Source organism: Phasianus colchicus, chromosome 3 (assembly GCF_987193195.1).
Source record: "Phasianus colchicus chromosome 3, bPhaCol1.hap1.1, whole genome shotgun sequence".
In the NCBI taxonomy this organism is placed as follows: Eukaryota; Metazoa; Chordata; class Aves; order Galliformes; family Phasianidae; genus Phasianus; species Phasianus colchicus.
This window is the reverse complement of record NC_143438.1, coordinates 66,934,054-66,957,860: the sequence shown is the minus strand read 5'-3', so window position 1 is coordinate 66,957,860 and position 23,807 is coordinate 66,934,054. Positions and strand designations below refer to the sequence as shown.

At 44.9% G+C, this 23,807-nt stretch overlaps 2 protein-coding genes across 2 annotated transcripts in view; one reads left to right on the top strand and one right to left on the bottom strand.

The window, feature by feature from the left end:
* ZBTB10 (zinc finger and BTB domain containing 10) overlaps nt 1-5,224 on the bottom strand; it is a 32,099-nt gene extending 26,875 nt beyond the window's left edge. The window contains exon 1 of the mRNA XM_031590928.2: nt 4,289-5,224. Coding sequence (XP_031446788.2) covers nt 4,289-5,209 — 921 coding nt within the window. The 5' untranslated portion in view covers nt 5,210-5,224. The remainder of the gene's footprint in view (nt 1-4,288) is intronic.
* Nucleotides 5,208-20,671, top strand: LOC116227533 (uncharacterized). The gene is made up of 6 exons (XM_090138299.1): nt 5,208-5,459; nt 5,701-6,281; nt 6,385-6,498; nt 13,731-13,839; nt 15,499-15,561; nt 15,851-20,671. The coding sequence occupies exons 1-5, from the start codon at nt 5,208-5,210 to the stop codon at nt 15,553-15,555; spliced, it is 1,113 nt and encodes a 370-aa protein (XP_089994425.1). The 3' UTR covers nt 15,556-15,561; nt 15,851-20,671.
* Nucleotides 20,672-23,807: the final 3,136 nt, after the last annotated feature.

The window sequence follows — 23,807 nt, the reverse complement described above, 5'->3', positions numbered from 1 at the left end:
GCACTGGGAAAAAGTACCAGCAGTTAACAGAGAGCATATAGATTTTTTTTTCCACCTAAGTGTAGTACTGAACACAAGTGGTTAAGTCCTGTTGGAAGCCAACAACCGTAATGCTGCACCGTGAGCTAAACGAAAGCCCTGACATCAGAGCAGTTAACAAGTCTGTGTAAACCAAGTGTGACAGATTTAGCATTTACTATGGGAAAAATGAAAAAAATGTAATATCCCTTGGAGACTTTTAAACATCTCCCCTCTCTACAGAGAAAGTATAATACAATTCACTGGGAGGTAAAGTTAAGAAAATAATTACAGGAAAAAAAAAATCAAAGAAAATTTATTTTCAAATTTCTATTACCCATATTATGCTCATAGCAATCATCATAAGGGAACTGTTTTTCTGATGAGAACCACAAACTACTATTTCCTTAGATGCCAATTATATTTTCAGAATACAAACAAAAATATTCCCCTAGCTTAAGTTACCTCACCACCAAACGGCTTTGTCCTTGACAACTGATAAGAAACCCAGAACAGAATGGAAGACTTTCATTCTTGTTTGTGGAATTTCCAGAATCAGCCTGAAAAGCTTTCCTCTGTAGGTGAGATTAAGCAGCGGTCTAACAGAACATAACTGAGCTCAGTTTCAGTTAACTGGTCTCCAAATACACCCAAAGACAAAATGACTCCTCTGTACGTGCAACTCGGTAATGAAAGCTGCCTAAAAGCTAACTGTAGTAGAAAAATGATCAGAAGCACTACTAGAAACTTGCCTCCTTCCTCACCGTGCCACCGGCACGCTCTCCTAAGAGTGAAAGCAGGAGGTAGGTGAAGGAAAGCACTCTGACCACAGATTCCACCCCGGCTGCATGCATATTTAAAGCAGTAAAGCCACATTTTTGCAATCCCTTCCCTACTGCCACACCTTGCTCTACAGCGACTTTTCTATGCCCCCAGATTAATTCTCCTCCTGAAAAATAGATTCCTTACGCACGTGTGGCCGCAGAGGGAAATCCTCTCAGAAAACAGCCCCATCAGCCGCATGCAGGATGCTCCGCTGCTGCTTCACAAGCCTCAGCATCCCTCAGGAAACTCAACACTTGGGCACTGCTACACTAAGTGCCCAACACCCAACCGAGTAGCTCCGGGTCTGGGAAGAGCACTGCATAAATCCACTGTAAGTGACCGTCCTTACTCTGAAGGCCTGACTGCCTCCTCAGCCAGAGTAATTTGAGAAGTTAACTTAGAACACTACAATGCAACTTTACATTTGAAGCACGACTTCTATTCATCACTGCACACACAAAGCAAACAATTACAGTTCAAATGGAAAAAGTAACACATCAAAGGCCTTCCTCCTTTTGGAGAGCTTCTGCTCTAAACCAACATGCCTGCTAGGCTGGAGAAAGCTTTTCTGGCACTACTGCCAAAGCTCAGCTTCAAATTATGTCCACATAAAAAAGTGTTTTAAGAAGCAGCTTTGAGGATAGGAACCACAAACAGATGATAAATCTGCAACTCACAGATCTAAATTCATCACAGAAATAAAATGTTTGGCAGTGACTTCCGAGTAAGTCTCAATTCTTTTCAATTAGAAGAGAAATATTTCCTCAACAAGTCTACTTAATAAAAAGCTGAAGGTAGTTTCAGGCTGGATTATCTCTCTCCTTAAGCCTTACCGTGGCAACACAAACTAGTTTAACTAAAACAGAAAGAAAAGAATCAAGACTTTTGTCTCAGAAAGCAGCACCAACCGACAGCTCCGTACCCTTGAATTGCAGCAGCTGTAACCACTTGTGTGTTTTGGCATTCCAAATTAAAAGTACCCCAAAAATATACTGAAATCATCACTCACTTCTTCATGAGTATAATATCCAACAGACCTATAGAAGCTTCCACTGCTTTACTGTCTTAACACCTACCATTTCCTTTTTGCACTTGAACGGTGGCACTATGCCATATGTTTATTAGCAGCTGCTAAACATGCCCTGCAGTTGAAAGTTGTCAAGTCAGGAATACATATGTATTGTCTCTAAGACAAAGAGTGAAAGACCTCTCCCAAATTTCATTAAATTTAAAAGGCTTTGCTGCCTCATTATGTATGTTGGAAATACGGTCAGGGTACAAATTACCTACTTTTGTTCCAAGTATCTGGTATCAAGGCATTAAGATAAAAATAGGGCTATTGTTTCGGCATTAGTTAAACATATGGATCAAGAGAAGGAGGAGTGCTATTACAAACGTGAAAGGGGATAATAACGACACAATAAGTGCAAAGAAAACACTGATTCCTAACCATATTTACAGTAGAGCAAGTGTAGCCCACAAGTGTACCACAGAAAACCAACAGTGAGTCTTGAAAAACTGAACTCCTCTCCTTGTAAGAAGTTTCTAACTCAAGTGCATTTGCACAGGGATGCATCCAGCACTGTTTCTACTCAAAACCACCACTCCTACACCTACCTTACAGAAGCTTACTTAGTCCAAGCCTTACCATTAATATAGCACAAAAGAGCCACTAAGACTTACTGTTTCATTTATTATTACAATCATCATTTTTTCCCCATAGATTATTAGTGATATAAAGGCAGAGGCTCATTTTATAAGGATTTTCACGACGAGGAAAGGTTAACACTCCAATGCAATTAATACTTGCACTAACTTCTAGGCTACTCCCTTCTCCTCCATATCAATTAGTCTTAAGACACAGTATGGAGAAGAGGACAGAAGGAAAGAGTATTAGGTTTAGTAAGAAAAAACAGCATAGAGTATGTTTTATTTACACATAGCTAAAGGCAGTAAAAGAAACTTTCACATGTGACATGAAGTAACAATATCTGCTGGGAGGGAGGCTGCACAGTGACAGGACATACCTCTGTGGGGTAATCACCCGCAGCAGGATGGCAAGAAACATACCATGCAAACAAGAAACAAAAAGAACAAAACAAAATAGAGAGAAAATAAACTGCAAATGAGAGATTCGAAATAGAAACTGAAGGTATTTAAGGCAAATCAGGCCAAAATACTGCAGAGTAAATAGCAAACCTCAGATTGCAGGAAACTGATAGTGACCTACCGCCATGAAGCGTGCACAACAGCCACCTCACAAAGCCAGCGAAAGCACTCACCCAATAGGGAGCATTACTCATCTTAAAGGTGATCGTCGCCTTTATAAATCCCAAACAGTGTCTTGGATAACTGCTATTACTCCACAAATTGTAAGGTTTATCGTAAGGTTTGCTTTGCAATCCTGCAGGAGTTTCACACAAAACTTGTGTTCCTCTACAACTAGCTCTAAGAACATCACACTCTCCTGAGGCATCTGCCATCCTAATGCCCTACCCAGAGATTACAACAGCAGCTCTTGTCCAAGGTACCCTGAGCTCCTTAAGGTGCTCAAGCAACACGCTCAATGCAAGCGCTGAGCTACGAGCTGGACTCCAGGTATGTCTGACACAGCCACGGTAGAGGCTTTATGGAGAGCTCAGTTCTAAACTGGGAGACCACAGTGACTGGGGGGACTGAGTGCAGCCAAAAGCCCCAGGATGAACCTAACCCACAGCACAGCACGCCGCAGGCCGGTTAGCCCATCTGAGCGGGCTTCAACAGTGCAGGCATCCTTTGGAAGGAAGGCTGGTGATTCAACGAGACCACTGTTTAAAACATTTGTGGATGAAAAGCATCGAGTTCACCCCGATTTATCCATGAGAGCAGCCAAGAACTCCAGTAATTCTAAGTTCAGCAGGGAACAACAAAGAGTTCGGCCAATCCAAAAACGTTAGAGGAGATGCTGGCATATTAACGCGGCTTTCAGGAAACCACATGTTTATCTCAAACAAACACCGAGCAATTACACATTTCTGGCTAAGTAACTCGATCTAAAGCAACCCGTTTGGTTAAGACTGAAACGGTGAAGCCCGGCCCGAAGCAATCCGAGCGGAGCACGGAGAGCCGTGCGACAGGACGACAGAACAACGGCGATTTCACGGCGGTGAGCGCCGGTTTCACAGGCCGGACACTGCCCTCCCTCCGCCAGTACCGCAGGAGGAAGTTGTAACTCGCGTTTGTAAATCAGTGCGAGAACACTGCCGTGCGTACGCAACTGCCGCCGCTTTAGATAAAGGCAGCCGGAGATGCGGGTCCGCCGAGCTGCGGACGACGCACGAAGCGGTGCGAGGGAGCTCACGCACGTGGGCAAAGGGGGACACGCAAAACAGCACGAAAGCCACCAGAAAAAAAAAAAACAAAACAAAACTGCTAAACGGGGAGGGGAAGGCTGGCCGCCGCCTACCTGCTCGGCGCTGCCCGGCTCGTTCAGGCGATGCTCGGCGGAGAGGTGGTGCCGCAGCAGCAGGGCCCGCTTGTAGTTGCGGGTGCCCTTGCAGAGCTCGTCGTGGCCGCCGGGCACGGGGCCGCCCGCCAGGATCAGCTCGGGCGGGGCGGCGGCGGCGGCCGCGGCGGTGCACCAGGCGCAGGACATGAGGCCGGTCTCCTGGCAGTAGTAGAGCCATGGGAACTCCTTCAGCCAGGAGCCCTGGAAGGAGACGTGCAGCTTCTGCAGCAGCGACTTGGGCCTGGCCAGCGGGAAGTGCCGGACGCTCTCCCCCTCCCCCGCGCCCACGCTGCTGCCCTCCGCCTCGTCCCCGCCGTCGCCCCCGGACCGCCTGCTGCTGCTGCAGCTGCCGCCCTCCGCGCCGCTGCCGTCGCCGAGGCTGCCCCCTTCGCCGTCCTCCTCGTCGTCGCTGCTGTCGCTGAGCGAGCCGCCGTCCTGCGCCAGCTCCTTGCCCTCCAGCAGGCCCTCCGGCTCCAGGCCCTCCGCGCCCTCCAGCTCCATCTCCTCGTCCGCCCCCCGCCCGTCGTAGCGCTTCCGCGGCCAGGCCGCCGCCTCGCAGCCATTGTTGGCGCCCGGCGGCGCTCCGCCGCCGCGGAAGGCCAGCGTCCGCCGGTTCCTCTCGGCGGGGGGCGACGCGGCGTCCGGCGGCGGCGGCAGCAGCAGCAGCTCCTTCTCGTCGCCGGCCGCCTCCAGCTCCTCGGCCTCCAGCCCCTCCAGCTCCGCTTCCTCGTCCGCCCCGCGCCCGTTCAGCGCCTCGGGGTCCCGCCGCTCCCAGGCCTCGGCCCCTCCGCCTCCCGCCGCCGCCGCCGCCGCCGCGGCCGCCGCCGCCAAGCCGCCGCCGCGGAACGCCAGCGTCCGCCGGTTCATCTCCGCGAACATGGCGGGCGCGCGCGCCCCCCGCCGCCTCGCGCCCCTCGCCGCTCCCCGCCCGGCCGAGGGCTGCGCCCGCGGGAAGGAGGCGCCGCGGCCGCCCGAGGAGAAGGGCGGGGGGGCGGCGGCCGAGAGAACGCGCGTCCGGGCCCCCCCCCCACCCGGCTCCGGCCTAGATCGCCGCCGCGGGCTGCCCACAATGGATCCGGCCGGGCTCGGCGCCGCTTCCGTCCCGACAGGCCCCGGATCGGGTCGAATGGCAAATGAACAACGGGCGGCTCCCACAATGCACCGGGACGGCCGCCGCAGGGGAGGGGGAGCGCGAGCGGGGGGCGGGCGGCCGGCCGGGAAGGAGGGAGGGAGGGAGGGAGAGGGGGGGACGCGGGGGGCGGCGGGGCGGGCGCGACGGCTGCGACGCGTCACGAGCCCCGCCCCGCCCACCGCGCGGCAACCGGAGGGGCGCGCGCCCCCTCGCCCTCCTCCTCTGCCCTCCTCGCGAGGGGCCGCGCTGTTCTCCTCCGCCCGCGCACGCGCGGGGGGTCCCGCGGCTCTCGGTGCCGGCCCGGAGCCGGCGGCGGCCGTCGGTGCAGCCGGGCTCGGCGGGAGCCGCGAGGGAGCGGCCGGTGGCAGCGGCGCGTGCGGGACCGTTAGGCGCGGCGCGAGCCCGGCGCGTGCGGCGGCGGCGGCGGCTGCGCACGTGCGGCGCGTCCCGACCCGACCGGCGGCGCTGGGGCCGCTCTCGGCGGGAAGGGCGAAGCGAGGCCCGGCGGGCGGGGGGGGGGGCGTGGGGCCGCGACCCGCTGCGCTCCTCGGGAGCCCCTCCTTTAGGGCCGTCGTTTATGCGGCCGGCAGATGGGCGGTTTGTTCAGAAAACCGTCCGTTCTGGCCGCGAGCAGGTGAGGTCGGTTGTGGATAAGATCGGTCAGGTCATCCTTGCGCTTTCTCTCCCGGTGGCGCGCCGCGCTCGGGGAGCAGAATTCCAACCGGCTGGCCGCGATCAGGGCAGGGTGAAAGCACGGCGGTGGTTTGTCGCAGAACGCGGTGGCCCCGCGGCTGTCCCGGCACAAGTACGGGGCTGCAGGTGTCGTGCACTGCGGGCACACGCGGTCAGGGATAGCAGCGGCACTCGCTCTGTGCCGCAGCTCCCAGGAGTTCGCTTCTCTTATTTTTTATTTTTTTTCCAGGTCAGATACTGGGAGAGAAACCTGTGAGGAGAGTTTGCGAGAGTGCTGTAAGTGGTGTACGGAACGCTGTGCGCAGGAGAAAGCTTTCCTCCTTCCCAAAACGCCTTGGGAAAAGTAATTTCTCAAGTAATTGGTAATTGCTACCAGGTACTTAGTGAAAATTGATCTTCTCGTGGTTGGGATTAAGAAAATCTTTCTAAAATTCCAGGGGTGGATGGTGAATCTCTGATGGATTAAAAGAGCTGCCTGAGGCAGTGTCACATTTCCAGGAGGAGGAGGGGAACAGAAGTGCTCTGGATTTCGGTGAGGGTTTGGAGATGGGGAGGTGAAGCATCACAAAATTTGCTGTGCCTCAGCGGGGCACGGGGTGGAGATAGCGGTTCAAATCCAGATCCCTCAAAGCAAAGGGTTCCCACGATGCAGCCTCTGTGAAACGCAGAGCGGAGTGGCAGTTCCTGTAATACAATTCACTGGTGTGTGAGATCTTTGCCTGTCAGCGTTTGTCAGCTGACTGCTGCCTCGCACTCATCTGCACTGCAGTTTCTCAACCGTTTGAAAACTGTACTGCTTTTAAATGCTTGGTGTTGTAGATTCTTTCGTACTGAATCTTTCTTCCTAAATGTTTAAATTGGAATGGGTTGCAGTGAGCTTACATTAAGAATCCCCACATGGATCCACATGTAGGGAAGGAGACGTGTTGCAGCCAGGAGCGTAGCCTGCATCCGGGAATGTTTAGAGCATTTCTGGGGATGCACTGGGGATGCACTTAGAAAATGTGTGAAGAACTGCAGGATAAGGAGCCATAGGTCTCTGCATCAGAGCACAAAGATAATCTGCATTTGAGTGCAGTGGCTAATCTAGAATTGCTAATAAAATTGATAGAGAATCATAAAATAATTTAGATTGGAAGGAACCTCTGGACTTCAAAGTAGGACTGGTCTCCGTTACATTGGGTTGCTCAGGGACAATGTCTCAGCCTCTCCCGGTCTGTTTGCTCAGCAAACCTTTAGTGACGTAGCTCTTCCCAAATAACCTCACTAATTCCTTGCTTTGTCAGCCTGATACGAGGGATTCCACCTCTGTTCCGTGCACTCAGCATGGGGATCGTAATCAAACTGCTGTGGCTGATTTAAGTGGTCCGTAGTGTCTCTGTGATACCATAATTTAGGTTGTATAGGTGAATTTGGTTCTTTCTACTGAATGTCTTTGTGAACATAGGTTTCACCTGTTAACTTTCTCTTAACGTTTAACTCAAAAAAATTAAAACCTCTTATCTTCATTGCAGAAGTTTTTATTTTCAGACTTCTTTGTTGCAAATGAAGTTCCATGTTAATGTTGGGACTAAATATTTGAAAAAATCACTCTGACATGCTGTGGCAAGAATGTGTTTATAGTAACATTAATTCGCTGTTTCTTCATCAGCAGTTTTTCACTTCCCCTGTCAAACCCACACACTGCTGAGGTTTATAGCTGGAAATAATCACTGATGTGCAGCTGGTCGTCATTTTTAACATGCATTTTCCCCCTACAACCTCGTGAGAGTCAGTATCGTTTACTACTGACGTCCATATGTATTCAGACATTAACATCAACTGCCCAAGGAGGCTGTGGATGCCCCATCCCTGGAGGTATTCAGGGCCAGGCTGGATGTGGCTCTGGGCAGCCTGGTCTGGTGATTGGTGACCCTGCACATAGCAGGGGGGTTGAAACTAGATGATCATTGTGGTCCTTTTCAACCCAGGCCATTCTGTGATTCTATTAACGAACATCTCTTTCCTTTTTCATGCTTTGACCAGACAGTGCCAGAGAGAACTCTTCACTGCTTAACTGCCCCGGTCCTATATATAGCACACGCTGTTTTATTCAGTCTGAAATCCAATTCTCCAGTTACAGCTTTCAGCTTTCTTGTTTCTCTGATAATCCCTTGGTTCTTTCCGCTTCTTTCTCTTCTATTACAGAAAGACCTACAAATCTCCCACGGTTCATTGACAAAAATTCATAAAGTGATGTAGCTTCCTGTAAATGAAGAGCTTTCATGCCTCACATGAGGGAGTGGAATAAATAATGGATGCTTCACATTACATGTGCTGCTGCAGTGTGGCATTTTGCACCGCATCTAGAATAACGCACACCTGAGCTGTGCTGTTGCCAGTTGCTGGCATTGCTTTGTTTAAGGATAATTAATTGAGCAGGGCACCGTGAAAGGGAGCACATACTGCATGAACTCTTGCTTATCACTCTGTGCGCTTATATATACATACATGAAGAGAATGATTTATAAAACTGCTGAGAGGATGAATATCATTGCTGAAAAATTCCATACATAATACTATTACGATTCCATGCTATTTAATTCAGTGCTATTAAAATTCCATTAAAGCATTTAAATGTACCTTTGTATGTTCTGCCAAACTAGGGCTTCAGTGAACAATTTGCAAGCTCCTATGAGAAGAATAGGATCTTTTGCTTTTAAATGATCAAACCCATAGTGTGAGAACCTGAGGACTGAATTCTCAACCTTGTGTGATTGATGATGGAGAGTATTCTATTGATAAGGGACAGTATACAAGCTACGGGGGCAGTGAGCTTTTTACATATACCCAGAGTTTCCTTTTGTTGGAGCTGAGGAGAGTATTTGAAGTCTGAGGCAACAGAATTCAGTGAGAAACAGATTATGCTATGAGAGACATCTTGCATTTCCAATGTATTCTGATCATAGCTTTTTCAGCAAGATGCTTCTGATACGAACAGCATGTTATTTCTGGAGACATTTGTGTTTCCAAATTCCTGCTGTGACCTAACAAATACTTTCATGACAAAACTGGCTTTTCCAAGATATTTTCAAAGGCTAAGGGGATGTTATCCATTCCAGGAGCATATTTCTGCAATGGATGTTCATAAAATAAAGAAGATTTTCTTTTTAAAGAGGGTTGGAGTTCCACTAACATGTTTTTTGTGTTATTGGAAATATCTATTCCCAGGCACATGAAAGTTTCAGATCAAATGCTCCTGGATATTAAAGGATTTTTGAAGCTAGAAATTCACTAATAGGAGAGGCTTTTCTGTCTCTCAAGTAAAAGCTTTACTCTGGAGAATAGGATTATTTGCTGTGGGGATCACACAACAAAGTGAGTGTGTCTAAATTGGCGCCTTATTACTGTGGCAGAAGTGAATGCACATATGTCAAAATTGGAAAAACAGATTTTAGCTGAAAACAGTCGGTATAAACAGCCTCTTTATGGTGTGGACTCCACTGAACAAGTACCAGAAGAGGAAATAATGCTGGAAGCTCACGAGGAAGGAAGGACTCGAAAACCTCAATGCTGTCACTGGCCTGAGGTTATGTCTGTGCTGCACTTCAGGTGTAGCCGAAGTAGACATACCTGTATAGAGTTTGGCAGCATGAGTTCAGCTGTCTGGGCAGCCCTGGGTGTCCCCAGAAGGAGTGTGTGTAGAATTTCCACTGTGGTACAAGCTGATGTAGGCACACCTGTTATGTCACAGTCCTTGCTTCCAGATCACAATTGAAGAAAGCTTTGGAAAGTGTAATTCCCAGTAACAAGACCTCACACACATTGTGTTCCAGACCTAACTGTGCCATTTGAAGATTTTGCCACTTTCCATCTTTGATGCTGTAATTACTGCTGCCGTAGCTGCTGATTAAAGGGTTTGTTTAAGAGCTCTTTAACTTGCTCCAGGCAAAATAAACAGGTTAGTTTAAACTTTTTTTCACCAACTAATCCATCTGACTTGTCAGAAGCACGTGAAATAGTGCTCACGTACTTTCTTTTGCCAATAGAGCTGAGCGGATGGAAATGGTGGAAGCTATCAGCAGAGGAGTGGGAAACAACTGGCAGAACAATCATGTCAACAACTGGCACACCTGTCTGCAAACTCCATGCCAGTGTGTGACTTAGTCCTGCATGCGTTGTGGGTATTACAACTCTTCCAAACATGTTCATGCCTTTTCTGTTACACATTCTTGGCTCAGCTCCCTTTTATGCTAAGTACTTTTGTACGGCTCCCGCATTGTAAAACAATTTGAAAGTGCTCAAAGATGTAATTTAATGTCCTTTTATTTGAAAGTGTTAAAAAAGGTAATTTATACCCCTTTTAAAGCTTTCTTCAAAACAATGTGAAAATTGTCTAAGGGGCGAATAGCAATGATTGTGATCCTGCAGAATTAAATCTACTATATTTTCCCAGAACATCAACCCCAAATTCAGTATACCACTCAGCCAAATGGCAGTCCACATGAGGGCTTGCTATCACGTTGATTTTATACCGCTGGAGAGAAGCTGGCATGGAGCAGGTTGCAGTGTTCTTTCCCTGTTTGCACTTCTCATGCTTGCTGTGAATGTACGTGACTTCTCTTACTTTTCAACCTTGATGGGTCCAGTTGCACACAAGCCTCTGAAGAGAGGTTTGTCTGCCTGGCTGTAAGCAGCTGTCCTCATCACAGTCTTTTTAGGTTGTCCTTGCTGCCACAGAGCCTTCCCCTCCACAGTACCACCACCTGTATTCCTATGGCTATAGCTGTGTCTAGTTTTGCCTTAAAAAATGCATTCAGTTCCCTCTTAGTTCCAGCCCTCTTTTAAAGTGACCTATCCCTTCTTTGCCTAACATACTTCTCACCACATACTTCTTTCTGATCCTTTTTGTCTGTCTTTGGTTAGGCCTCTGCTCTGAGTGTTGATCAGCTCCTAAAGCCATGGAATTTCACTGTGTGCCTGACTTAAAAAATAGTGCCTTCTTTGTATTTCACAACTTTTTTTCTTTGACGGCTCTCCTTAGCAGTCCGGTATTTTACAGTCTGTATCTAGGACAGATGTGCTTCATCAGAGAGTGAATGAGCTGTGAAAGATGCACTCTACTCAAGGAGAGCATAAAGCTCCTATTCTGTGTGTTTAAACAAAAGCGCTTTCCCTGTGGCTTTGATCAGCGCTTGTTAAGTCAGGGTGCAGCCTCCTCCTAACTTTCTGACTGCTGACTTCAGGTAATCCGATTTGGCCATCTCTTTGTTACAATATCTGCTTTCCATCTCTTGTTTATCCAGGCAACCTGATACACTTTAGCTTATTTCTAAATCTACCAGCAAGTCAGTGATACTCTTTTTTCATCTTAAGTTATCAAAGTTCATAAAACATCATTAAAAAAAAAAAATTGAGACATGTCTGTCTCAATTAATTTGTCCTCATATTAATTAGTGAGTATTTATTACAGTGATCGTGGACTGCAGAATCTCAACTGAGTGAATTTAGTCCACACAGTAATGAACAAGAGTGAGATTTGGAAATTTTGCTTTTATTAAAGAGTCCTTGCAGGACAACATATGTGAATTGTTGTGTTAAGAGGAGTTAGGGAAACACATTTGTGAACACGTTTGTTGTGGCACGTTTTGTTAACTGCAGTTCTGCATAACAGCCATAATTATATTTGCTGAAAGGAATTCAGGTGGTTGTTATACTTTTACAGGGTATTTTTTATCACTCAGAAAATCAAGTTTATTACAAAGTTCCTTAAACAGAGTAAGATCTGCCAGCAAGGATGCTAGTACCAGGTTAGTAAGGAACAGGGTCAGCGCTCTCAACCATGATTAATAATGTACTCATTATAAGATGCTGCAGTCCTACCATTGCAAATTTGTGGTCACTGCTAATGCCAGACATGGTGTTGGAAACCTTTTCTTCTCAGTCTTGCAGGTGATGCAGAGGCGTGGCTGCAGCCCAGCCACAGTATAACACCAGCAAAGAACAAAGGCAAGTGTCTCAACTCAAAGGCTGTTGTGGGAAGGAAGGACAACCTCTGCTAAGGCCTCCTGGCAAAGATTTGGGAAGAGCTTTCCCCAGGGCCAGCAGCACTGTCACTAGTGCTGGCCCAGAGCCTAGAAAGCCAAATCCCAGGAGGACAGGAGTGGGCCCACAGGCCTGACACATAGTTCTGTCCTCACTTAAGTCCCCTTCTTACTCACCAGCCATTTGCTGACCCAGCACTTGCTTCTTTTCCCAAAGCAGGCTAGTGCAAGAGGGTGGTAGTGCCGTCCTTAGCAAAACTGACCACCTCTGCACTGTCCTACTGCTATCATGCTTCCTAAGGTGTGTTTCCCAACACCATAAAGGCCTTCAACCATATCAGCATGCTCCTCTCCACAGAGTGATGCATGGGCTCCTACAAATCAGTGCTGGTGGCCTTTTGCCTACTGCATTCTCCTATTCAAATTATAACTACAGAAAGTAATATTTGTAGCCTTCTTAGAGTATATCGTTCAGTGCCTGGCAAAGCGTTGCCCATATATTTGTGACTGTTGCTTTTGCTATAGCATGAACCTGGATCATGTCCCAGAAGCGTCAGCAGCTCTGAATGCTGATATCCCTTTCTTTTACATCCTGCTGATAGCAGTTGCTGATGCCTGCCCCAAGTATTCTTGCTTAAAACCTTGTTTTCCCTCTCTCTGTGATGTGGACAGGTGGTTGCCCTAAGCAATTAATCCATGCACCTGAGATGCAACCTGATGTTGCTATGGGGAACAGTTGTTTTCAGGTGGATCTTTGAGAAAGTCATGTCCATTCTTACTAGGAAGAAAATTCATTTTTATAGTCCTGCCAAAATGTGACATCTAGTGCTGGGAAAAGTCTGTTTTAATTAGGAAAAGTCTGTTTTAATTAGGAAAATTCAGGCTTACTTCAGTATGGCTACTCAGACTTTTCTGGAAATTGTACGCAAACTGGAAAACATCTGGGTTTTGTGTGAGAATGGATGAGATTACAATACTACTTACACTAAATCACATTGGCTACTTGACTATAAGTTTATTTTGTAAGCGTTCTTACAGATTAGGCATATTTCTTAACTAATTTTGTCAAAGTAATGTAAACAAAAAAACCTTTCAGAGATACATATATACGTGGATTTTAAGAATCATCACTGGTACCTTAGTATTACTGATTTAATTTAGGGATGCACTACTTACAAAACTAGGTGATAATACTAAAGCACTTAGCACTGGTTGCCCAACATATCAACCGTCTCATTTAGATGGTTTTGTTGGGGCTTTGGTGACATAACATGATGGTGTCAGCCCTTGCGTCAGAAATCTCAGCAGGATGGAAATGGTGTTCACAAACATTTTTTTTGAAGAATTTACATGCCCATTCTAATTTACTTTGTGGGAACACATAGTCTCACTGTCAGTTCAGTCCAGAGTTTGGGAGAAATTCTGTTGTGTTTTTTGCTGATGCCCAATAGGAGATCATAAAGCAGAGCATGTGTAATCATCTCTATTTGGCTGGGAGACTCCCATACTGACATATCTGTCTTGCTCTTTCTCATATTCCTACCACTCCTAGGTTGGACAACAGTCCGTCAGTGTGCCTACATGAGATTCCTGGCACCAGGGATATCCATGCAGCATGGGAATGTCACAGCAGCTCTGCACAACAACGAAGCTTCTTTGAAGTATGCTTGACAACTACTTTATATATTGCATTGTCTTGAAGAACACTGACAGAAATGTGTTGTTAGCATGTGGTATCATCAGGAAACCATGATCTAGATAGTGATATCCAAAATATTTTGGTTGCACCCTCCATCAGTAAAAAATCTTGAGCATGCACCATCCATGATATACATTCAAATATACATACAAATATGTATATTTATTTATTAGTGGATTATATCACTTATGGAAGATGGGCTAAAGCTCAAGACAGATAAGTCAAAAATCAAGGGAAAAAAAAAGGATTTATTCTTTAGCCTCAATGTACTCCACTTTGGAGGTTAAAGGCTTTTAAAGTCTGGGCCCAGTATGGAATGAATTCCCTCCGGAGCTGAAGAATATCACAAAGATCATCATCTGAATGTAAACAAGATTTCTTTAACAAGCCTCTATGACATAAATGCATTGCAACATGTACATTAAAGAAAAGCACCCAAATTATCAAAGCAAATCATTCTACAAACCTCTCCCCTGGGGCAGAGGAAGGGAGAGCAAACAACATGTTGCTTAATGCAGTACTGGAAAGAAAATGGGTACTGCAGCAAGAACGTGAACAGACTTGTGTGTAACAGAAGACTCTGTCTGTAGCCATTTCCACTCAAGATGAAGTATCTACATCAATATGAATGAAATGTTTATTTCGGGTCAACAGGCATTATGTATTCATTTCTTAATTAGATGCTACTTGTTTAGGATTCTTCTATTGTTCTGTTTCTTCCTCAGTGGGATCCTGACTGTGGAACTGTGAGTAATTTACTATAAATCATTGACTGTAGATGCGTCTGGCTGTAAAACAGGCTAATTTACTGAGCTCAGTTTAAGAGACTTTTTTGGGTCATATTTCAGTACAGCTAGACTGTTTTGTTGGCACAACTCTAAATGTAAATCAATCTGTAAACTGCTCACCCCCAAAATTTGTTCAAAGAAGTATTCTGAGTCAGATATGCAGTTAATACACATCTAGTCCTGGAGTAAGGTAAGGTAGACCGCTGTTTTACTTGAAGGGTGAAGCTTAGGTCATCTTTGATGCCTGGCTGACTCTTACTCATTGCATGAGTTGGGGTGATCCTGGAGTCAAACTTTTTTTGCCCTTTCCACAAGGGAAAATAGTAGGAAAGATAGGCTGTGTGCTCATTTGCAGCAGCTCATTCACCCAAGTCCTAGTTTGCAGATGCATGTAGGAATGACAAGAAAGCACTCTAGATTTAAGAAGTGATGAGGGCTTGCCAGAAACTTGCATTTTACATTGGGAGATGTACTTTATTTGAAAAAAAGAAAAAGAAAAAATGAATAGGACTTTAATTATTTTTTTCCCAACTCCTCCATTATGCTGATGTTCCTGTGTTAAAGCTCTACTCTAGCACTGTGCTCTCCCTCAGACCTCCCCGGTTGATGTGTTACAAAAGATGTGGTATGACCAGCTTGCCATGCCTGTGGCAAAGAATGGGATATCTTTACTTGAAGCGACAAGCCCTTTCAAGTTAGTGGAGCAATGGGAAATGAAAGTTTAGTACTGAGATGACTGGAAACAAAGATTCTCTATCATTGCAGTAACGTGATTCTCTACCGTGAAGTTTCCTGATTAAAAGCTTTGCAATTCATTCTCTGTTCTTTTCCAGGATGTACCTTTAAAAAGTCATATGCAGCTACTGGAATCTTTGAGAGAGGAAGAGTAACGGCTGGTGAGAAATACAATTAACTTGGCTGACTAGTGTAATCATCAATAAAACTGCAGCAGAATTTGCATCTATTGCTGAAATCTGATTCTCAGTGATGAATAAGCAGTGGTTAGCGTTGGTTTTGTGTAGGAAATGTTGAAATGCCAGCTTTTGAGGGGAAGATAAAGTAGGATGAAAGTGGATACTGACACTTCCTAATTTCCTGCGTGAGTAGGGTTCTGAATTTAACTTGATGTATAAAAACATCTCCCTCAACAAGTTTTACATAAACCTATTACTTGGCTTTTCCCAGGTATTATTAAATGCCCCGTCTGAAACTGATCTGACTATGAGGTAAGGCATTTCAGTTGATATTTCTTTAACATTTTGAGTAATAGCTCAGTAAGTATGCTAGCAACTTGCCTCTTGTCCAGTCTGTCATAAATAATGCACAGTTTGTATCAAAGCCAATGTTTTAAATCTACAACAGACATAGAAGTCACAAACAAATGTTCATGTGGGAAAACAAAAATGCAAAATGAATTCTGCTCGTATGAACAATTTGAGTCTTGAACATATTAATCCTTGTTTCTGAACAACTGTTAGCTCCGAAAGCAAGAAGCTATCAAACTGAGTTGTGATGCAAGGTACACTGAACAGCTGTGACTAAAAGAAATACAACATTCTCCTGTTTCCAGAGAAGTATGTCTGAAGAAATCCTATTTCAGTGTTACTAAAGTGCCTGTTGCGGAATTATTTTTTGTGTTTTTGTTTTGTTATGTTTTTCTGAAATTTCTGGCTAAAATGTTGCCACTTCCTTGGCTGTATTTCTCAATTAAGAAATGCACTCAATTAATTTTTCTTCTCTTTTGAATGAATTAATTAATTCTTGACAGTGCAATGCTTTGAAAGCATAACTACTAAATGTGAACTACAGTGACCCATGACTGCTCCTGAAGGTCTAATCGAAATTATGTTTGGCATAACTAATCTGTAAATGGCACTCGAGTGTAATGGGATTTTACACGGTGGAAATTTTGCTTCAGACCTTTGGAAAAGAATCATTGCTGGACGGTTCTGCATATTTATTTTAATTTCGGTTTACTCTCATCTTTAAAAAAGAAAAAAGTCGTATTGCCAAGTTATGTAGGAAATTGAAATCATATAACATTCAGTACTCTCGCTCCCTTACCTACTAGCAAAGGTGGTTTCACACTTATTTCCAGAAGGCTTTTGGCCAGTATGTGCAACCCAAAGAACACAGATGCAGACTCACTCCTTTGAACTGAGACTAAATGCAGCTGCTGTCTGTGCTGGAAGCAGTCACAAGAATGTTCTAGTGTTACATGGCCTGGAGTGCGTATTACACCAGATGATGCTAATGGGGAGAATTACAGATCCTTTAGCTTCTCCCTGCTTCCCTTCCCCTCCAAATATGTTCATCTCTGGAAATCACTACTACAGCTTCTACTATTTGTAGCATTCCATTAATACTGTGGACTACCATCAAGTTCAGGAGAAATAAAACTGCAAATTTGAGTGTGCTGTTCCAATTAAGCATTCAGTGGCATGAAGCATAGGCAGACTGCACCATCAAAGCCTGCTTTCAGAGATCATTTATCATCGAGGACACGTCCTCTTTAGCATCCTGTGTGCCTGATTTAATACCTTACAAGTTTAGGGCTGCTAAATGCAGGAACAGAGCAGCCTCCTCTTCCACATCATGTAGGACTGCAGTGAGAACAGAGATGGGATGAGTCTGCAAAGCATGGCAGACTGAGAGCTTTGTGCCCAGGGATTGGCAAGGGCAGGCAAGCTCTCTCACATCTCATAACATACACTAGATAATGCTAGTGAGCATGGGCGTTTTTTCCAGAAATCCCATTAGATGCTGACTTAGAGCAGACGCTTTAAGTTGCGTGGTTCAATAAGCAGTGATGTGTGTTAGGCTTCCTCCTCCACAAAAAGGATGTTTCTTTGGTCACATCCTGCTCAGAGATGTGTGGAAAGGAGTTGTCCTGTATGGCAAGAACGCAGAAGCTCAACTGGAAGGAAAATCTCTTCCCCTATTCTTTCAAAATGTCCTCAATGATGCTGGTAAAGTATTTTTTATCTGTGGTATTCAGCTTATGCTCTGCACTAAGATCATGTGGCCTGCAGTATCACAGACAGAATGCCACATTTCTTCACAGTATTACAGTTTTGGCCACTGAACCAAACCACATTTGGGTCAGCTTCTTTTATGTTACACCATGGCTGGAAAATCTTCCCTGCATAATGCTATCAGCTTCATTGCCATAGCATTTCCTATAACTAACACAGTGATCTGAGGTAGGGAGTGCTTTCCTTGAGCTGGTTGTGGACCTGTGTGTCTTACCTCTGTAATTCTTTGTTTTTGCTACTCCTGCTTCACGTTCTGGCATCTGGGACACTCCTTAGCTGTGACTGGTTTCTGGTTTTCATCTTGCTCACACCTTTGGCTGCTGAATGGCGCTGGAGAAAGTCCAGACTTCTCTCTAGTGCCTAATTCTTCAAATTAAACCCATCTTTGCAGGTTTTGCTTTAGCTTTTATTTTCAGCTAATGACAGTGATACCAGCCTCGCCTAACTGTGATACTTACCTTTGCAATTTTTTTTTCTAACTTTAAGTCTTTTGTTTTACTCTCCTGATGCGTAGATGCATTTTGCTGCATTTTTAACTGTTACTTCACTGCCGCAGCTAAAATAAAGGTAGACTTATTCTCCTGTTTATGGTCTATGCCATAGAACTTATCCTTTGTATTTCACTGTTTTCCTGCCATTCTGTGAATAAAGCAGTCATGAAACAGCTACAGTTTCCTATGAAGTTCTGATAAAATCTTCAGCAGACAGAGTCAGAATAGTGGTCTGTAAAGGTCTAACCCTTGCAAAGGATCCTGGCACAAAGACCTTGGCCAGGAAGATGTTCCTGTGTCCCAGCTGCTTGAACAGCAAAGAGGCTTCCCAGATACATCCTACTTTTTGTGGCAAACTTCCTTTCTTCCTTCCTTCTCTCCTTCCCACCTTCCTTCCTTCCTTCCTCCTCTCTTCCTTCCTTCCTTCTTTCCTTCCTTCCTTCCTCAGCTAGACCCTTACCTGTTTTCAGTCTTTCAGCCATTTCCTCTTGGAGATCACTTTGAGAAAGACTTTTTCCAAAACCCGTTGCTGGAGATGTGATTGCATCTCCTTTATGATTCTTCCTTACATAAATTACGCTTCTCATTTATTCATATTCTTCTCAGTTGTTCAGCTGGCACCACCTGTCACAGGTTGTTTATGTCTACCTTTATCTTAGCTGGGCAGTATTCCCTGTTCTTATAGATCCCATCTTGCATTTCTGACTACTCCTTCTGAATGGCCTGGACAGGCAATGGGTTCTCTGTGTGGTTGTGTTGTCTTTCTTTTCCTCCCTTCACACACATTCCTTTGATATAACTCACTCCAGATTTTCCTTGGGCTATTTTATAGGCTGCTGGCACTAGAGTATTCCTTTCTTTTCTATCTTTAATATGAGCTTTTCTACATCTACTTAGTTATTCTTCAAACAACATATGGCTTCCCTAAAATTTGCATACTATTATGTCCTTAGATGATTAGCTGGTTTAGCACAACTATAAACAATACATTTATACTGCGAATATCCTTCACTTGAAGTGAAATGTTTGAACGATTTGCAAAGGGGTTGTTTTATAAGCCTGTAAGAATCAAGCTGCGGTCTACTGTAAACCACTGCCATTATTGGTATACTATTTTGAGCAAATACCTTGACTGTGACATCAATTATATGCTCATCAGCTGTGTTATATAGTTCAGGATATGATAAATAATAACACAGAGGCAATATGGCCCTGTTTTCCACACAGTCACAGGACTGCTAAGGTTGGATGACATCTCTGGAGATCTCCAGGTCCAACACCTGCCCAAAGTGGGACTGGATGCAGCAGGTTGCCCAGGACCCCAGGGTACACATTCATGACATGCCTCTTGCTGGGGTTTGTGTCACTGGCCACTATCCTCTGAGGCAGAGTGGTGGCCAATTAGCAAGTCTCCTTAGAGCAAACACTTTTTTTTAATGCTTTAGTATACACGGTGTTGAATTGAAGTCTTTGTTACAACTTTTTCAAAGTTCATCTACTTCTTGTGTGTGTGTTTTGTTTGTTTCTCCCTATTTCTATATTTTCTTTGGTGTTACTTTCTTTAGTCCTCATGGATCTGTCTGTCTCCCATGAGTGTTCTGCTAAATAATACCTAAGGAACAAGATAGTTTTGCTGGACACAGGCAGCTGGTACCTGACTGGCATCATTGTACCAGAGGAGGTTTAGACTGGACTTTAGGAAGAACTTTTTCACGGGAAGGTGCTCAAGCATTGAGACAGGCTGCCCAGAAAACCTGTTGGAGTTCCCATCCAGGAGGTATTTATGAGAAATCTGGACGTGGCAGATAGTTTAGTGATGAGACAGTTTAGTGATGGAACTTGGTAGGTCAGGCTGATGCTTGCATTTGGTGATTTTGAAGATCTTTTCCCACACAGATAGTCCTATGATGCTAAGAGACATCCATATACACTTCAGGGTAAAGCAGAGGGCACTTCAGGTAAAGCAGACCCATGCCCTCCTAAAATAGCAGGTGGGTTCCAAGAGGACCCCCTAGGGCACCTTGAGGGCAGTAAATAACTTATTTAGGCAACTGAATTGAGTCCCTCTTACTGAGTCTATGTTTTTCAACCCTTCCCAGTAGCTGAAGTGACTATGAACATGTTTGTTTTCTTCCTGAAATAACTGTTTTTCTCCCACTCTGAAAGGTGAATATCACTGGCCTATATTCAGCATGCCTAGACTGCCTTTGTGAAGTCTGGATTCTAACTGCAGATACCACATCAACCTGTCTGAAGTTTTTGCAATGAACAATTTTACTCTTGTAAATATAGCAACTGTGTGGAGCGGGCTGCTCCTGGTCTGAGCTTGCTTCTGGGCCGCAGGCAAGTCTTCATCCTGCTTCTGTCAAAGCTCAATCCCTTGGTTTTTTGAAGTCTCTCCCTCAGCTTTCGCTTTTGCTGTATCTGTGTATGCTGTGTATCCATCTGTGGTTTCCTAATTTAAACCGCTGTTTGTTTTTCTTCTTTGTCTTTCAAGAATTTGTTGTTGGTCTTTTGCCAGGATGCAGAACACACATGGCTATTTTGTGGGAGGGAATAAAAAGATTAAAAAAAAAAATCCAAATTAAAATCAGCAGCTTTTTCTGGGTCTTGATTCCCTCCTTGCTATTGCTAAGGATTCCCCAGATCTTCTGACTCTACTTAACCAAAAAGTATCTAATCTGTTATAAATGCCCTGAAAGTGTTTCAGTTTTGCACATTTATATATACTGAGAGAATATACCAATACATATATATGTATTTTGAAACCACCTGGCCCAGACTGCCCGCTTCTCCCACTGTGGAGTGCATGGGATATGATGGTCAACTTCCAGCCCAGTGAAGTGAAAAACACAGTAGCAAAGCATGGGAAGCCTACTTTTCTTTCAGGATGGACATTAGGAAAAATTTCTTCTCAGGAAAAGTGTTAATGCACTGGCACAGACTGCCAAGGGGGGGGGGAGGGTAGAGTCACTGTCCCTGGAGGTGTTCAAGGAGAGGGTAGATGTGGCACTGAGGGATGTGGTTAGTGGGCATGGGGGAATGGATCGACAGTTGGACTGGATGATCTTAGAAGCTTTTCCAACCTTTATGATTCTATGGTTCTCTGTATTGTAGCTATCAGTCATGGAGAGCAGTCCTCTCCTGGATCCTATGGGAAATTACAGCAGTGTTTTACTGTGAAAAATCTTTGCTGTGAAAATATAGCACTGATGAGCTAACAAGAACTGCTTTGATAGGAAATCAGTTAACAAGCCTGAAGCTGATGTTGGGCTTTCAACAAAATTCAACTGATCCAGGAGCTTTTTGCATATTTGTGTCAGAACAACTTATGTAGCCAAAAAGGAAAAAAAATGCTGGTGTGACTAGCATCCCTTCTTGTAAATAGAAGGGGTAATCGCTTGTAAAATTAGAACTGAATCTAAGATGTATGTTGGCATATGCAGTGCAAGATGTCTTAGGGGAATAATACATATTTGGTCTAAATCTTTGTTTATGAGAGAGAGAATTGGAGCACAGGCCTTGCAGAGTCTTCTTGCCTGGAGCAGATGCTACCAGATGGGTAGGGCACAAGTATTCCATTACCTCCAGAAGCCAAATCTTTTTGCGTCCTCTGAAAGGTGTTGCCTGGCATTTTTGTAACCAAAGGGAGAGTTTCCTGATCTCAACCTGGAAAAGGCACTTTGCAAAGCCCTCCAGCCTGGCTTTTCCTTCAAGCCACAGTGACAGCCATGAAGTGGGTTGGCTGAAATGCCAAGGCACCCTCCTGCTGCAGTTCCCTTGAGTGAGATGGACTGCCTTACAGCCAGGTAGCCAACATGGTGTGGATCATTGAAACCAGGGCTGCATGTACGCTCATCACCATAAGAAAACATGGCTTTGACAGCCTAATTGTCAGTTTGACAGCTGAGTACAACCACGGTCCTTCTCACTGCAGCTTGCCCAGCAGCCTGCTGCGGCCTGTGTGCTCACCCAGGGCAGCGCTTTGCCCTCACTCCTGTTGGAGCCAGGAACGTCTGTCCTTAGTGGAGGAAGGCACAGGGCTGTGTGTTATTGCTTTGCTCTGAGGGTGACAGCAGAGCCTGGAACACTTCAGTTTCTCTCTGTATATACTGCACGGGTGCCAACCGGCGTCAAAATGGCCTTTATAAGGCAAGGATTTGCAGCTTGCAGTCCTCCATCTTTAGCATTTGCTGTGGCTACATACTTAGCATGGCAGTGCAGGGCACTGATGGAGCCCTTTTTGTCACTAATGGATCTGGGTTGGTCCCAGCAGCAACAGGCTGCAATATTTTCACTAGTGCCTTTGGTACAGGTCACCTCAAGAGTTTGCCACCTCTGATGCAGGGGCATGGGTGCTTTGCATGTATCCATACTCTGGAGCATCTTCCTTCCTGACCACACTCTGAGGGCTTTTCTCTGAGTTGAAGTCCCGAGAGACCCGAGAGTCCTGAGTGCCTGGTTTGTTCCCAGAAAAGCATGCAGACCTTAAATATTAACAAACAGAAAACAAGACATATCTTACACAAAAACAGCAGCTTCTCACAGAAGTGCAGGCTGGGCTGGAAATCTGCAGAAGTGGCATAAAACTTTCATAGAAATAAAATTAGAGAATTTTATTTTGTGAGGTGGCATATGGTGTACATTTAAATATCTACAAGCATTGGAAATCGTGTATGTGAGATTTTCTTATATTGTTACTTTTCAGATCTCTGAAACGGCTACTCAGTTGTTAAGCACTAGTTGAGTAAAATAGATACTATATAGATACATAGCTTGATATAATCAGTGTGTGATCTTCATCCTTGGAGCAGATGGTGAAAGCTTCTTGTTGCTAAGTATCCGCATGTGAAAATTGTAAAGTGAGTACACCAAGGATAGTGACATAACTGCTCTCCAGGTGAGAAAATTAAACTGCTGACTTGGGAAAACAAATTGGATTGGGAAATGTTAGATCTGTAGGGCTTCCTGAAGCAAAACGTGGAGAAGTAGCTTTTGTCACAAGAGAAGATAATGGTGCTGAAATTGGCTGGGGAAAGTTCAGCTTCTGCGAGAGTGACTCTGGGGTATTTTGTTACTGGGAAGGTTTGATTCTGCATTTACTCAGCCAGGCTTTATTATTAACTTTAGAAGAGTTAATCCTCATCTACTCCCACATATGTGACAGCAGAAGCAAACATTTTTGCAACTTCTGAGACTAACAGGGTACTTCTGAACAGATTAATAGCTGTGAGCTAACAGTGAAGGGCTAAGACTTCTCTGGATATCAGTGATGCTTTCCATTTGTCATCTGTGTCTCATTACTTGGGAAAGTAATTATTGTCCCCAGTTTGTAGTTAAGAAAAAAGAGACAAAGAGATCCATGGACTATTAAAGGTGAAATAGGCAATTGCTGAAAGAGCTTGAAATAAGAGCTTATTTCTCATGACTTCTGAATCCTTTGCACATTCAAACACAATGTACTGTATATCAGGACATTGCTCTCTTCCCATTAAAGCTGGGTAACTACCCACTGCAAGCCTAATCCAGGTCTGATGTGAACTCACAATGCTATTTCTGTTGAATTACCCCGAACAGAAATGTTAATGCCATCTGGAAGAAGACAGGTTGCACCTG

Coding starts and splice junctions, on each gene's coding strand:
- LOC116227533 (XM_090138299.1), top strand. CDS start 5,208: ATGGCGGGCGCGCGCGCCCCCCGCCGCCTCGCGCCCCTCGCCGCTCCC. Junction 5,460..5,700: donor GCCCCGGATCGGGTCGAATG/GCAAATGAACAA, acceptor CCTCCTCGCGAG/GGGCCGCGCTGTTCTCCTCC. Junction 6,282..6,384: donor GCACAAGTACGGGGCTGCAG/GTGTCGTGCACT, acceptor TTTTTTTTCCAG/GTCAGATACTGGGAGAGAAA.